We start from the raw sequence: 16,545 nt of genomic DNA on the forward strand, positions 1-16,545 counted from the left end.
TAATTTGATACATCCTGTATATATCGCCGACAAACAGGGGATAATTCTGTCCGTCACTGCTTGTAACTCCGCCGGAGTAATTCCATCAGGTCCGGGGGATTTGAATGATCCATTTTATTCTAGATTCCGATACAATTTCCTCGATTCCGATACAGTGGCTCAGCGGTCATTTGAACATGGTTCAACTGTCTGATTCCCAGGAAAATGTGTGTCCAATTGTACCTCCAACGTCTCCTCACTGGACGTTGTCCAATTGCCTTCCGTAGTCTGGAAGCCTCGAACGTATTCTCAATACTGCTGCAGTAATCATTCCAAGAGTTATACTGTGCCTTTCTCAGTTCTCGCTTGTATCCTCTCAGATTCTTCTTGTAAGCGTCCTCAGGAGCTCTGGTGGACTTTGCTTTGTTAAAGAGCTTCCTGCAGGATTTCCTCATAATACTTAACTCCGTAGACTATCTGGTGGTCGGTTTCCCCCCCCTTGGCTTCCCTCTAGGGCATGCAGTTTTCAGTGAGATGTTGAAGGCCTTAGTAATCCGCTCCACTGCGTGTTCGATATCTTGCACAGTGCTGATGTTTGTTTGGTATTTCCGGTATCATCATATTGAACGATTCACTATACATAATCCAATCAGCGGAAATATGGTCTTGGTGGGATGAACATCAAATTTGAAACTGATGTAGCGATGATCTGAGAAGCTATGTTCATTTAAAACCTGCCACTCAAATATCATTTCATTCAGTTCCGGAGAGGCCAAGGTGACGTCCAAAACCTCTTGCCTGTGTTTAGTGACGAAGGTTGGGGCACCTCCTTTATTGCAAACTATCAAATTAGTACGCAAAATAAACTCTAGGAGTGACTTTCTTTCCTTGTATTAATGTCACCGCTTCCCCATATACTATGAAGTGCATTTGCGTCCCATCCCATAATGAGTTTTGTCTTTGTTTTCAATGACTCCTCAACTGCACATGGAGGCATCTCCCTATCATGTCCCATGTACACCGAAGATACCCAATATTTTTATTTAGCTATTTCTAAACTGGCTACGACAGTATCTGCATTGTACATTGAAGGAAGCAGAAACAAGTTAAGCGCATTTTTAGCAATTATACAGGCTCAATTTACATCTTTACCAGTATACTGCAATAATTTGAACCCCGGAGTACTTAATTCACATATTTTGTTTCTATAAACATATGGTTCTTGAATAAGAACTATATCTATGCCCCCTTTCATCAGGAGAACTTTTAAGGCAGGACCATCGAGATTTTCAACAACCGTCACATCAGCCGTTTCAACCGAGTCATCAAGAATGTCCTCTTCAGAGATCTCGGTGACTCTCGCAATAACCATAGGTTAAACTATGGTGAGTTTTGAGGCATTAGAAACCTCTTCTCGCATACGGTGTCTATCCATGTCTGCATCTTTGGTATCTCCCACGACTTCGCAACAGGATCCGATTATTTCTGATTCAGACAGAGGCTTGTCCATTTCCGAATCTTTTAGCTGATCGTTTTTATATACCTTCATTTGGATATAATGAAAGCCATAACATACACGGCCCCGGGACTTTGCTAGATGTGGCAAAGACTGAGTGTTCAATATAAACACTGCATGCCGTCTTGGTCCATCCACTTCATGCAAACGACGGAAGATCTGGATTGCATTGTTTCAGTATATTTAAAATAAATTCAGGGTCAGGAGGGTTTGAAGGTATCCACACATGTGATCTAGGTCTAGCCGGTATGTCTTTCTTCTCGACTAACTCTAGAGCAGCTCCTTCCCAAACTTCACCAATTAGTATCAACGCAGCTTTAAAACAGTCTATAGACCTCTGGTCATCAAATGCGACTAGCTTAAATCGTCCTTGATACCAACCAGCCTCTTGGTGTCGAGGATCTTGGCCGGGAAACTTTTCCAGCACCTGTGCGTAGACGCCAGACAAAGCATTCTCAATTTTCCCCCACTTGTGCTTTGGAACAATACCGTCCACTGCTCCCCTATTAACAATCGCCATCACGAGGCTGTTTTTTGCCACTGAGGCAAACGATCTTTGATCCATTTTGTAAGATGGAAGTTCATCCGGCAATCTTTCCCTCTTTCCAGCTTCAAGAATTCCTTGCGCCCATTTTAAGGAATTGCTTTTTTTTTAGCCGACAACGTGCTTGAGTCGACTGATCCTAATTTCTTCAGGATAAACAAAGCATTTCTGCGTTCCTTGAACCTTTTTCGTGAGGGATTACCTCCTTTTAATGTCGTTACCTTCAAAAAGGTTCGAATTGTCAAAGTGTCCCACCTGTCGACCCATCTACAGATCGACTAACTCTTGGTCATTGCCCAAATTTATAACTCTAGTCGATACCCGTCCACTGGGCCCTGAAGTTAGCAACCTAGTGGATCACTTTGAATTTCGCTGCATGGTGGCTTAATATCCCACCACACTTGAAATTCGCAGTAGGTACTTATTACGATGAGTTAGTCCGCTATTAAAAAAACACGACCGTTTCGTTTGACGGTTGAATGACGATCATCTCTGGTGCTAACTAAATCAATTTGTTTTGATTAAACTAACGCTCGTTAGCTCTTCTTGCTAGTCACTTTGACTATATAGTTTGGTCCAATTAATTTGCTCCACTATATATCGAACGAAAACCAATATGAATCACACAAAACTTTTTTTTGATTCAATCACGAAATTTTTTAATAATTTTTTCTTAATAATCCTGTTATTGTAGTTAGTTTATATATATTGTTAATTGGGCCAGGTTGGGCTTTGTATATATTACTTTGGAGAATAATAAATGAAATTAAATTGATCCAATTAATTTTTTAATTGAAATGTCTTTAATCACAGAGATGATAGTATCAATTAAAAAATTAATTGAAAGTCAATTAAAAATTAAATTGATACAATTAAAACATTAATTGATGTTATTAATATTTGTGATTGATTTTTGTTTCAATTTAAAAATTTGTTTAATCAATTAAAATGTTTATTGAATATTTTTTAAAAGTCAATTAAGACTTTAATGTTTCAATTAAGACTTTAATGTTTTCATTAAATTTTCGTGAAATTTTTTCTGTGAAAGAACAACAGACAGTCGTATTCGAACCGATTAGGGTTTTTCTATTTTTGAACTTTCGTTCCGTTAGTATGAGAATATATTGATTACCAAAAATTAGCATTTTCAAATTTTTAGCTTGAGAATTCTTAAAAGGGCTTAACAATGTTTTTTTTTTACTTTTTACTTGAAACCTATTGCAAACGTTCGTTTCCTACTCGAGAAGAAAATATTAAGTCACTTTTCCATCGAAATGGAATCAAATTTCTTTTTAGTACGAATGGTCCTCATAATTGATGGTATGAATAACTTCAATTATATTTATTCATATTTCGAAGCAAACAAGGAGTCATTTCCAGACTTACTCTTGTATGTTAGCAGCTGACATTGTAGTTCCTGTGATACTGAAATTACCTTACTTAATATGCGTTGATCAGACGTTTACTTTGTATTACAGTAAATGAATATGAAATAAAATTTTAATTTACATCCGAGTTTTTACTACAATCAAGTGTTTGTTTTTTAATAACGTGCTATACAAGGGGAAATATGTAAATCAAATGATCATTGGTGCTCAATGATGGCTTTATAAATTAAATACAATTGTGGGTCGAAATTATAGTACATACAAAATGAAGTAAAAATGAAGAAAGCATGCATAAATCCAGGATAACTTCTACTCTACAGTAAAGCAGTTTAGTCGCTCTCTTACCTTGTTTCAAACTCGGATAATTGTTCGCGATTAATGGCCATTTCATCTTTGAGTTCAATATATTCAATGCGTTCATTTTCAAGAATTGATATACGGTCCATTAGCAAATCAACTGTTTGCTTTAGAGACAAATCCGGTTCGTGTTGAACTTCCAATTGTTTTTCCAAATTAGTAAAACTTTGCAATTCCATGAAATCATTTTCAAGTTTTTCCATACTAAAAGTTAATGTTAACATAATGAAAGCCATATAAAAATGGGGTTAATAGCAAATGAAGGTTAATAAATAGAAAGTTAAGTAACATATGAAATGCATGAAAAAACCAAACAAAAAAAAACAAAATTAAAAGAATGTGCATTGATTAGGAATTATGTGGTGATATTGAGAAGCTATTACATTTCCAGATGTTACAAAACAACAACAAAACTTAGATAAAGAAAACTAACTTACGCCAATTTTGGATTAGACATAATTCTCGGAGTCACGCTACATCTTGGTATCATATTTGTTTTGGGCGTAAGTAGTGGAGATAATCTATCGAAATTTACAGTTTCTGCTGGAGCGAATTCTTCATCAATTTCTGAAATGGGCTCCGACAATGCAGACTTTGGTGCTGATGGTGGTTCTGTTGGCCTCATTGTTATCAAAGGAGTATGATAATAAGTAGTCTTTGGAGGTTGAAGACGTGAAGGGGGCAGATTACCTGCAGAACTCACTGGGGCGTTTGCGAATGTTGGTATTGGTAAAGCAGATGGCAAATTTGTGGTACTTGTATCCAAATTTGTCGATGGACACCAGGTGCGACGACGTTTTTCACGATTGCGATTCGAGTGCAAAGAAACGCACGATATAATTTTTAGATCTTCATCACGTATACGCTGTTCTAGTTGCCGGACCTTTAATTGACTTTCGTTTTTGCGCTGCTCTTCTTCCAAGCGTGTTCGCAATATTTTAACTTCACGTTCCAGACGCTTCATCATGGTGGCATCGGAAACAGTTTCATTAACTTGAGGTTTGTTCTTAATACTCTTAGCACGCATAGCAAAACTAAAATAAGAATAAATATTTGGGATTTAATATAGAAAACAAAAAACAATATATGTGTCTATCGTTTACCTCAAAGTAGATTGTGTTTCCTCAATGGACGTAGGTTTTATGGTGCAGATTATTGCTGTTAAAGCATTACCACCCAATGAAGCTTGTAAAATACGCGTTAGCTTAGAATCTCGGAAGCTTATAAACTTATCATCTTCATTTTCCGATAACCGTTTTATGACATTGCTTAAAAATAAAAGACTTTTATTTATGTGACCTCCCTCTTTAAGGCGGGTACCACGAGCACCCGTCTGATCAGCTCTTTCAGAACCAGCTAAATCTACAAGATTTAAAACACTTTGTATAATGGAATCATCTTCGCCGCGATCGATTTTTCGTGATTCAACAATCTATTAAAGACGATAATATACAATTATTTGCAAAATACAGGCTAGTTTGCATAGAACTTACGATTCGAAATATGGCATGAGATCTGCTTGAACGCTCGTTCATATTTGTTTCTCCCACCGTACGCTCCTTACTGCCTTGAGTGAGATATTGCAATAATTCTTCCTCTGTTGTAATAAAGCACTCTTCACAATTGACCGTTATGATGCCGGATCCAGTCTCGTGAATTTTTAAATCTTGATTTTTTTTATTAAGCAAATCGTAGATTTTTTCATTGTATATTTCGATATATCCAACTCTGAAAATTATTTGAAATGAATATATGTATGTGTTAGCACTATAGTATACATTTTCATCATTTGAAAATTCAACAAAGTGATAGGTATATATTGACATCCGAGTTTCATGTAAAATTTAAATTTAATTCGAAAAATTAAACAAATAAAAATCCTGTTCAAAAACGATCTCTGGCAAATTTCGTCATATATCGATAGCCCATATAGTATTAGCAAAACCTCTTCGAAGTGGACATCTATGGTTGCCTAAATGGTGTCCATGGTGGTGACCACTTATGAGAGGTTAATTTTAGAGCGGTAGTAGTATTAGGTGTAATAAAAATACATCTATAAGTTTTCCAATAGATGGCTTCATTTTCGACATTCGATATCGAAATTTTTGATCGAAACCTATCGATATCGAGTTTTATTCATTGAAAATTTTTTTCGATTCGTAATTTGCTATCGTAAAACATTTTCCCTTGTTTTTTACATCATTTTCGCCAATAAAAGTATATTAGTTTTAGCTCGAATTTTTGATAATTTGTAGAAAATTTACATATAATTAACATAATTTGAATATTTAGAACGAATCATAGCAAAAACTGTCATTACCCGGCAATCTTGTACATAATCCTACACACCATGATCCATGGTCCGGATCATGGTGTGTACGCTGTCCCTACGTCATGGGGACGAGGACCTCACGGTCGGAAGGGGCGGGAAAGTGGGCGATGGGACCGTTCGAAAAAAAAGTAATAACCACTTATAAATTATAAATTACATACACATCTCCTAGGAGGAAAATACTTCACCCCCGGGCATACCTTCGGCCATGAAATAAGTAGTGCTTTTAAAGAATATAATCACCTAATATGTAATAACTTATTTGTAGATATACCAAAGTTTGAAAAAAATCAATTTTCTCGTCTATTACAATGGATCAAAATATGGCGAGTAATGCTGTAATATGAATACTACTTGAATAGGTACGGATAGTGTATAAATAATAGAAAATAATACATTCAAGTAAATAAGATTAAACGCAAATTGATTTCACGTTTAAAGATCAGTACTATGTTCGCTTTTCGCGTTGATATTTTCGCGGTTACTTTGTTAAAACAGTTCAATATAAAGCAGATAAATTAACTCAATTGATGCGCAGTTTCTTGTTCCTCTAGATTCCGAATATGTATTCATTTATAATTTTATATGTTTTCATTTATAATTTTCAAGAATATGTTTTCATTTATAATTTTGATTATTTAAGGGAAAGTAATCGCGAAAATAAAGTGGTTTTCAACTTTAAAACCGAACATTAAAATAGAAATAAATGTGGGTTCTTTAAATGTAAGAGAAAATAAATCCGTATATAAAAATTCGTTTTAACGCCACCTACATGTGAAAAAATGAGTTATATACGAATACAAAAAACATTTTTGCGACGTTTAAGAAGAGTTGAAATGTTTAACATCATACCGATGCATAGAAACAATTATTGTATGAATGAACCAATTTTAAAGGCCTTAAGAGAATTTAATAGAATTAATTTGATCTGTGATCTCGATTTTAGTTATAATTTACAAAGATTTAAAAATATTTTAGATGTTATTTATTTTTAGCCAGTAGTCTGAAAGGATGTACTATTCCATAGACGAAATGTATAAATAAATAAATAAAAATAAATAAATAAATAAGTATCTATCCTCCATAGAAATTGGCATAAATTGGCCAAACGGGAAGAGATAGAATTTTAACCAAAGATAAACTGAAACGACAGCTTTCGATTGGAAGTAAAACCCATTGCCTGAAATCTTCCGAATCGCAGTAATGATGCATATACGAAACAGAGAGAAAATCCATTGTGGTCAAATGGAGAAGATGGGGGTTCAGATTTATATGTAAAATATAGATCTTTTAGTGCTCTATCCGATGGTAAAAACGGACATAGCTAAATGTGTTTGGGAGTCTCAATATATGGCCTGGAAAAAAGAGGCCGTTTTTACCATCGGATACATTTATTCCATCGACTATTTGGTGAAATTTTCAATAGTTCATGAGCTGTAGTTGAAAAACGAAAAAAACGGTGATGAAAGTGGTAATTTTTTCAACATTTATGCGGTTTTGAGCATGAATATGAAAACTACTTAATGTATTCATCATTTTTGTTGACCAAGTCAAATGCCAGAACTTTGCTGAATACCTCAAAAATAAATTCCCAGCATTTTTCGGGCTTTGAACATACGAAAATTGCAAAAAGTGCTCAAAATCAAATTTGGCGACAAAACTATAGAGGTTCATAATAGACGAACGGCAACTTATCTAGCAAAATCCAGAAATATTTTTTTCTCCTCTCATTGAGTACTTTCGGCTGGGATAAGTCATTTTCTGTTTGGATTTTTTATGTTGCACTGTGTAATCAGCACATTATCATTATACGTTAGTCATTATAACTCATCTCAATGTAATGCAATGTGTAATGAGAGTTCTACTTCTGGGGATACAAATTGTAATGAGTTGTGGTTACCTATTGTTTTTGCTGGGCATCTGTCGTACATAAATATTCATTTGGGAGAAGATCGATGCTCTATGTCTATTACAAGGAATGTCAAAATTCATTTAAATATAAATAAAAAATTATTCTTTCGAAATGTAAAAGCGCATATCCATTTTAATTGTGCTATTTACCTGATGAGAAACTGACGATCTGTTGCCAATTCAATTTCTCGAAATATATGTTTTGCAGCCAATACCATTACCCCTGGATTATCTTCGTCACCCATCATGGTATATGTTTTACCTGCAATAAAAAGTTAATTTAGCAATACTATCTATTATTAAGTTGAAAGTTTATAGAAAAAAACACATACCAGATGAGGTTTGACCATATGCGAATATGGTTCCATTGAAACCCTGGATAGCCGAATGAACAATGTGTTTTGCCATTTTGTCAAAAATTTGTTGATTTGTTGCATTTTGATCAAATATATGATCTAAAATAACAAAAAAAGAAAACATTATTGAATACAAATCATTGTTAGACAACAAAATCTAAGGGCCAATATGGGGAGCAATAAACAAGTGACCTAAAGACGACAAAATTGATTATAATATAGGGTAAATATGAGGAACAACTTCTAAAAATATGTTTTTATTAAGAAAAACTGAAAAACTATTTTTACATATAGTTGATGGTGCTCCCTTTGTCTGTCCAGCAAATTTACATAGTCTGGGGGCACAATGAAGTTTGGGGATTTTATACTGTGTTAAAAAAAAACTAAAAGCAAAGCAGACATATAAGAAACACACAACACGAACAAACATAAGACAATGCACAGTGGTCCTAAAGTAAAACATTGTTATTTTTATTGTCTCACATTTATTACTGCCTAGAGGTAATTCCCAGAACGTCTAATAACAAATTAGGCAAAACAAAGCGTACCTTTTATATATTTGATATGTGTTTAGTATTGGCTTAAATCTACTTTAGTACAAGTGGTCCGATTGGTCCAATTTTTGGCCAGTTTATTATTAATTATTTTTGATCATTTAATTTTTATAGAAAACTTGCCAACATTTTGTTTCCATAGAAAACGTGCTAACATTTTGTTTCCATAGAAAATTTTGACAAAATTTTATTTCTATAAAAAATTTTGTCAAAAATTTATTTCTATAAAAAATTCTGTCTAAATTTTATTTCTAGAGGCAATTTGTGAAGAACCTCTAAGTTTGGGAGGAATAATCTGTAAAATCTGCCAAAACATTAAGATTTCTACCAATCTACCAAACAGTAAAAAATCTCCCATTTTTGGTAGAATTCTACCAACTGTGGCAACGATGGTCAACACCCCAATTGCGAAGCAAATTTACATGTTCTAGGACTCTAGCAGGTAGTGATTGTAATGAGAATCAAAAAGTCAAATTTTCGACTTTAACCCATTTTGAAATCAAACTACGTGGTTATCTGATTGTAATAAGAATTTCATTATGGCACAATCGTTTCGTTTCTCGCAAACAACTGGTAGTCCAATTATTATTCCGCAAGTCCGATGGTTCAAAGACAAACCCTATTGGTTTTGGGAAATATGATAGAATATTTCATATTTTACACCCATTTTACAACGGGATTTTACTCAAATTGTCTTGCTATTTTCAACAGAGATTAATTTTAACATTATAAAATATCGGTTTGGGTTTAGATAAAGCCTCTAAATATATCTTCTTCCGATATGGGCAAATATGGCCAAAATTGTCACATTTTACATAAAATTCAGGGATTTTAATGACAGACTTTTGAGTTTTAGATAAAGCTCAACCTTGTGTTCAATACATTGACAACACAAATGCTTTTAAGAGGGCCTTATACAAACATTTTTATACCCTGTGCCACACTGTGGAACAGGGAACAACACCCAGAAGGAGACAAGATAGTCACATGGTGCCTGTGGCAAAAATGCTCAGAGTGGGCTCTTGAGTCGATATGGCGATTTCCGTCTGTCCGTGAACACATTTTTGTAATCAAAGTCTAGGTCGCAGTTTTAGTCCAATCGACCTCAAATTAGATCCCTATTGATTTTGGAAGAAATCGGTTCAGATTTAGATATAGCTCCCATATATATATTTCGCCCGATATAGACTTATTTGGCCCCAGAAGCCAGAGTTTTACACCAATTTGCTTAAAATTTTGCACAAGAAGAACAATTAGTACTATAGTCAAGTGTCCCAAATTTTATTGAAATCGGTTCAGATTTAGATATAGCTCCCATATATATCTTTCGCCCGATATGGACTGATACGGTCCCAGAAGCCAGAGTTTTAACCCAATTTGGTTGAAATTTTGCACTAGGAGTAAAATTAGTAGTGTAGTCAAGTGTGCCAAATTTTATTGAAATCGGTTCAGATTTAGATATATCTCCCATATATATCGTCCGCCCGATTTACACTCATATGACCACAGTCGCCAATCTTTTACTCCGATATAATTGTGGTTTTTCGTGCCAAATTTGGTTGAAATCGGTTCAGATTTAGATATAGCTCCCATATATATGTTTTTCTGATTTCAACAAAAATGGTCAAAATACCAACATGTTCCTTGTAAAATCGCCACTGCTTTGTCGAAAAGTTGTAAAAATGGCTCTAATTTTTCTAAACTTCTAATACATATATATCGAGCGATAAATCATAAATAAACTTTTGTGAAGTTTCCTTAAAATTGCTTCACATTTAAATCTTTCCCATATTTTTTACTAACATTGCGTTTCACCTTAGTGCATTAGCCGACTTAAATTTTGAGTCTATAGAAGTCTATCAAATTCTATACAGATCGAGTGATATTTAAATGTATGTATTTGGGACAAACCTTTATATATAGCCCCCAACACATTTGACGGATGTGATATGGTATCGAAAATTTAGATCTACAAAGTGGTTCAGGGTATAATATAGTCGGCCCCGCCCGACTTTAGACTTTCATTACTTGTTTTTTATTACATTTAAATTTTAAATTTCACGGTGTATGTTTAAATTTAAATTCTGTTAATCATTTTAATACTTTTTATTTATTATTTTTTCAATTAGTTAATACTTTTTTATTTATAATTAATTGTATACTAAATAATTTTTATGCACTCATATTTCTGCTAGAAGTGTGCACGTGACACGAAATTGTCGTGAATCAGGACATTTTGTGGGTGAGTGCGAGTGCGAGTGAATAAAAATGTTCTTTGCGCGAGTGTGTGGGAGCGCGAGTCCTACCAAACAATATCGTGCGTGACTAAGATTTTTCCGTCGCGAGTGTGCGTGAGTAAAATATTACCCACGTGCACACCTCTAATTTCTACCACTAATATCCACATGCTAAATTATTAGATTTAAAATATTGACGTATGTGGAAACAGGACCAAATAAATACAAAACTAAAAATATCACACAGGACAGGAGGACCATCATGTCTTGGGAGAGGACAGTACTGTCCATATAGAAAGACGTTCACTCTTGGGATATAACACAGGACAAGAGGACCATCATGTCCAGTGCTGACAATTTTGCCGATTTAACGGCATTTTGACGATTTTTGACTCAAAAAAAAAAAAACAGTTTCCGATTTTTTGCCTCGAAAATGGCAATATTTACTCCGTTCAAAAATGTGGGAAAATGGAGCGAATTTGAAATCTGAACCGATTATGATTAGATGTTGCTTACTTTAAGGGTTCCTAATTACCTTGCATTAAATTTAAAGTCGACCGTTTAGTAAATAGGCTCAACACGACCCCATTGGTTGAAATCGGGCGATACATACACAGTCTCACATAAGTTTACATACCCTTGAGGTTTTTACCTTATAACTAAACATGTTTCTTGTTGTTGTTTATAATCCAGACTAAAAACATCTTCTTGAAAATAAACAAATACTTTGTTTTTCAAATTAATTTACAAAATCTAAAGCATATATATGCATATTTTATTATATTTTAATAATTAAAGAAAATACAATTTCTTAAACCGTATGTAAACTTGTGTAAGACTGTGTATATATGGGGGCCTTATCTAAATTTTATCCGATTTTTCTCAAAATTCAATAGCGCTCGTCCTTGTGCCAAAAAAGCACTGAAGTAAGTTTCATCAAAAGAATTGGACCGGAATCCTGCGAACAATACATGGACCGATGAACGGACGAATACGAATAGATCGACTCAGAAGATGATTCTAAGTCGATCAGTATGTTTTATGGAGTCTAAAATCAATATTTTTGGTAGGCACATTTTTGATCGGATCAAAGTTATTATACCCTAACTACTATGTGGGTTGGGATATAAAATCTGGATGTATTTCGCTGGAATTTAGAATATGCAAATAGTTACTGGATGGCGTTCGCGTACTTTTCGGATATGCTTACTCAGAATTGGTAATATTTTAGTATAATTGAAATTCCCGATTTTTTTACGATTTTTAAAATGCAAGTGCCGATTATGGCGATTTTTCTTAAAATTTTATAGGCATCCCTGATCATATCCTTGGAAAGAAGTTCGCTTTTGCGAAATCACACAGGACAATTGTTTTTGTAATAAATGTAAACCACTCATACATGACCCAAATTGACAGCAGCTTTGGTGTCAGAAATCAGAAATCGAGGGCCACATTATATATATTGTCAACACAAGATTATTCCGGACCAGATTTGACTTCTGCTGAAACTCATATTCTATCTTATCTGCTTGAAATATGTCCAGTCCTTTAATAACAACAAAATGATTCATATAGATCTCTAATCATATGTAGCTTCTTGTATATGTAGCCATAGAATTAACTTCACAACATTCTTAAGGATTCCTTGTTTCTCCGATCCAGTTGAAATTCGATGCACATTACACACGATTTTAATATCAATGGAAACGTATGATCTTAAACCACAAGAAGAAAAAATCTTCGTTTTATCATTTACAACCATATGTACACCCACTTAGCCTAAACGAAGAGTTTGCAAATATGGTTGTGACTCTGTCGACTCATAACATCCAGATTTATTTATACATATATTTATATTTTGTTTTTAGAACCACTGTGATTTGTCTGACTAAGCACCATAAACCGTTATGCATTATGCAAAGTTCACCATTTTGAACGCACCACTATGGTTGTTTCTTAAAATGATGACAATGTGCATTTTGTGGTGATTTATAAATAAACTAAAAAAAAACATCAATAGTAACACATTACAATCACACAACATGTATCATCTATGTTTCTCTGCACCCAGCAGAGAAAAATACAACAAAGGGGTCATAATGTCTGGACATAGATCATACATACCAAAATAATAAGGATCAGTTTGCGAATCCGATTGTTGTATTGAATTGTTTATCACACGCCACAGCGACTGTTGATCCTTTTCTTTTTTGAGGAGTGGCCTCACCTTAATAGCCACCTGTATTGAATTTTTTCCCGACATTGTCCTTTTTTTAGGTTATATGAAAATTGTTTGTTGACACAAAATGCTTGGCACATATACACATCAATATTACACATAAACGTAGTATTATCACTAGGTAAAATTTTTTATGCACAAAAACACAGCTTCACAAATACTTCATAGATCAAAAGAACCGAAACGAACGTTGCGACTTTTCAAACAAATTTTACAAGCGCGCAAACAGGCAATGGCAGCAACCGCCAGTGTTGCCAACTCCCATAGGCCAAAAAGCACCAAAATATATTATAAATTCTAACATACCACCTTCCACCACAAAATCGAAAATTAAATGCTCTCTAAAAAAAAAAAAAAAAACTTCTGAAGATGTATTATAGAACTTTTGTGAATTGAATTTTAAGAAGTTAAGGTGGGTATTAAGATCGAGTTTAGCTGCTAAAATAGTCATTTTTTTACAATTACTTTTCTTTAATAATTAATTTTAAGGAATACAAACTTTGTGAAAATTTGCTTTTGGCTATTCCCCCATCAAGTTATAATAAAATTTGCAGCAAATATGCATAATTGTATGCCTTTTTTACTGATATAGTTTTCACTTTAGCGGCAAAACTCGAACTTAGTACTCACCATTATGAACCGCTATTCAAGTATACACTTTGATCAGTTTTATTGCTTTCGTTCAATTCATTTTGATCAGTGATGTTTTTCAACTTTGAAAATATTAATATATGGAAGGAGTCTATTGCTTATTTCAGTTGTGCGTGCTTTTGTGAATTTAATACAAACGTTTTTAATGACATCTTTACCAAATTCAAAAATTCGGCACTCATCGCTCGACTTTGCTACAGAATACCCTAAATAACAATATTAATTACAAAATAATCAATACCAACTTCATAACAATCAAATTCTATATTTGGCAATAAATTTGAGTTTCTTGTGCTCTTGAAAGTCTAATCAAAATTTTTGTATCAATTAAACTTAATACTGTTCAAAATAAAAAAAAAAAAACACCAAAAGCACTAAATGAAAATGCCAGAAAGCACCAAGTTTGTGCTTTTTTGGAAAAGGCACCAAAAAGGCAATTTGGTGCTTTTTAGAAATCAAAAAGCACTAAATTTGGTGCTAAAAGCACCAAATTGGCAACACTGGCAACCGCAATTGACAGCTGATAGCTTGTTTTGCAAAGCAGATTCCATGGCCAATGAGTTTGAATTAAAACGGCTTTACTAAAGCGTCGCTATATTTGAGGTATGACAACGTCACATGCAACTCTGTCGCTGTGTGTCAAGAGAATTGCCATACATCATTGACACGAAGTCGTAGTTACACTACACATTTTAAAATTGTGAAAATCTTCCCTGCCAACATTTTTTGAATTTGGGGGCGCTTCTGAGAATCCCCACTACGTTGAAAACAATCATATACGACATCAAAAACTCGTCGGAAAAGCGCCGTCACTATTGAGAAGTTGTACACGATTGTGTAGATGTTTATTGATTTGATTAAACATTTATAATTTCTTATAAATATAACATTTTTCGGTTTATCTCATCACATTTAACATAATTTTTTGCATTAATAAAAGAATGATGTTGAGTTTTAAGTAACAAGTTACATATTGCAGCGCCTATCAGCCAGTTTGTTTATTTTCGATGGAGACAGCGTGCCTGGAAAAATATTTGAAAAACGATCACTTTATTCTATTTGGAAAGTTGAAAATTGTTCACCATATACCTTCCACAATTTTAAGCGTAATATCTATGTTTTCAGAACTTTATTTTCGTTTTTATTTAAATAAAATATAACAAGCTGGTTGCCCTTGGCGTTTCACAAAAAATGAAATGGCTCCTCTAACAGTAGTGATGGCAAAATACTTTCATGTACATTTTGTACTTTTTGATATGCTTCCCCCATCACAGTTCGCGATGGTTGTGGTGACATTTACGAGTCTGTGGTAGCGATGAGGATGAAATGGAACTTTGAAATGCTGGCAGGGTTGGTAACCACGACGGAAACTTAAATTTTCACCCGTTAAATTATTAATTTGAATTGGTTTCGCTTTTCAAATACATTTGCGAGCGGGCAAACCGCAATTGACAACTGATAGCTGCTATACAAGAATCGTTCCCTGCCAGCATTTCAAAGTTCCATTTCATCCTCAAAGCTACCACAGACTCGTAAGCGATACCAGAACAATCACCAACTGTGATGGGGGAAGCGTAAAAGTACGAAATGTACGTGAAGGTATTTTGCCATCACTATTGTTACAACCCTGCCAGCATTTCAAAGTTCCATTTCATCCTCATCGCTACCACAGACTCATAAATGTCACCACAACCATCGCGAGCTGTGAAGGGGGAAGCATATCTAAAAGTACAAAATGTACATGAAAGTATTTTGCCATCACTACTGTTAGAAGAGCCATTTTATTTTTTGTGAAACGCCAAGCGCAACCAGCTTGTTATATTTTATTTAAATAAAAACGAAAGTAAAGTTCTGAAAACATAGATATTGCGCTTAAAATTGTGAAAGGTATATGGTGAACAATTTTCGACTTTCCAAATAGAATAAAGTGATCGTTTTTCAAATATATTTCCAGGCACGCTGTCTCCATCGAAAATAAACAAACTGGCTGATAGATGCTGCAATATGTAACTTGCTACTTAAAACTCAACATCATTCTTTTATTAATGCAAAAAATTATGTTAAATGTGATGAGATAAACCGAAAAATGTTATATTTATAAGAAATTATAAATGTCAAATCAATAAACATCTACACAATCGTGTTTTACTTGACCACAATGATTCTTCTACAATTACCTTAAAATGCACTTTTTCTGCTAGTTTGCAGGGGTTCTTATTGGCGTCCTTCGAAATTGATCTAAATAGGCACCTAATAATTGCACTGATGAGAAACTTTTTCGTAGTAACTTGGCGTAGTACAACTTCTCAATAGTGACGGCGCTTTTCCGACGAGTTTTTGATGTCGTATATGATTGTTTTTGACGTAGTGGGGATTCTCAGAAGCGCCCCCAAATTCAAACAATATTGGCAGGGAAGAGCTAATTTATATTTTGTGAAACACCAACCCAACTCAACTAGCTTATTATAATTTATTTAAATA

At 34.1% G+C, this 16,545-nt stretch overlaps 1 protein-coding gene across 1 annotated transcript in view; it reads right to left on the reverse strand.

Annotated features, from left to right (window-relative positions):
• Positions 1 to 13,656, reverse strand: part of cmet (CENP-meta) — a 58,732-nt gene extending 45,076 nt beyond the window's left edge. Inside the window, exons 1-7 of the mRNA XM_075296085.1 lie at positions 13,299 to 13,656; positions 8,360 to 8,482; positions 8,178 to 8,289; positions 5,278 to 5,512; positions 4,888 to 5,216; positions 4,222 to 4,818; positions 3,773 to 3,988 (exon numbers count right to left, since the gene is read on the reverse strand). Of these exons, the coding sequence (XP_075152200.1) occupies positions 3,773 to 3,988; positions 4,222 to 4,818; positions 4,888 to 5,216; positions 5,278 to 5,512; positions 8,178 to 8,289; positions 8,360 to 8,482; positions 13,299 to 13,437 (1,751 nt within the window). The 5' untranslated portion in view covers positions 13,438 to 13,656. The remainder of the gene's footprint in view (positions 1 to 3,772; positions 3,989 to 4,221; positions 4,819 to 4,887; positions 5,217 to 5,277; positions 5,513 to 8,177; positions 8,290 to 8,359; positions 8,483 to 13,298) is intronic.
• Positions 13,657 to 16,545: the final 2,889 nt, after the last annotated feature.

The sequence above is a fragment of the Haematobia irritans genome, chromosome 2, assembly GCF_050003625.1.
Source record: "Haematobia irritans isolate KBUSLIRL chromosome 2, ASM5000362v1, whole genome shotgun sequence".
Lineage (NCBI taxonomy): Eukaryota > Metazoa > Arthropoda > Insecta > Diptera > Muscidae > Haematobia > Haematobia irritans.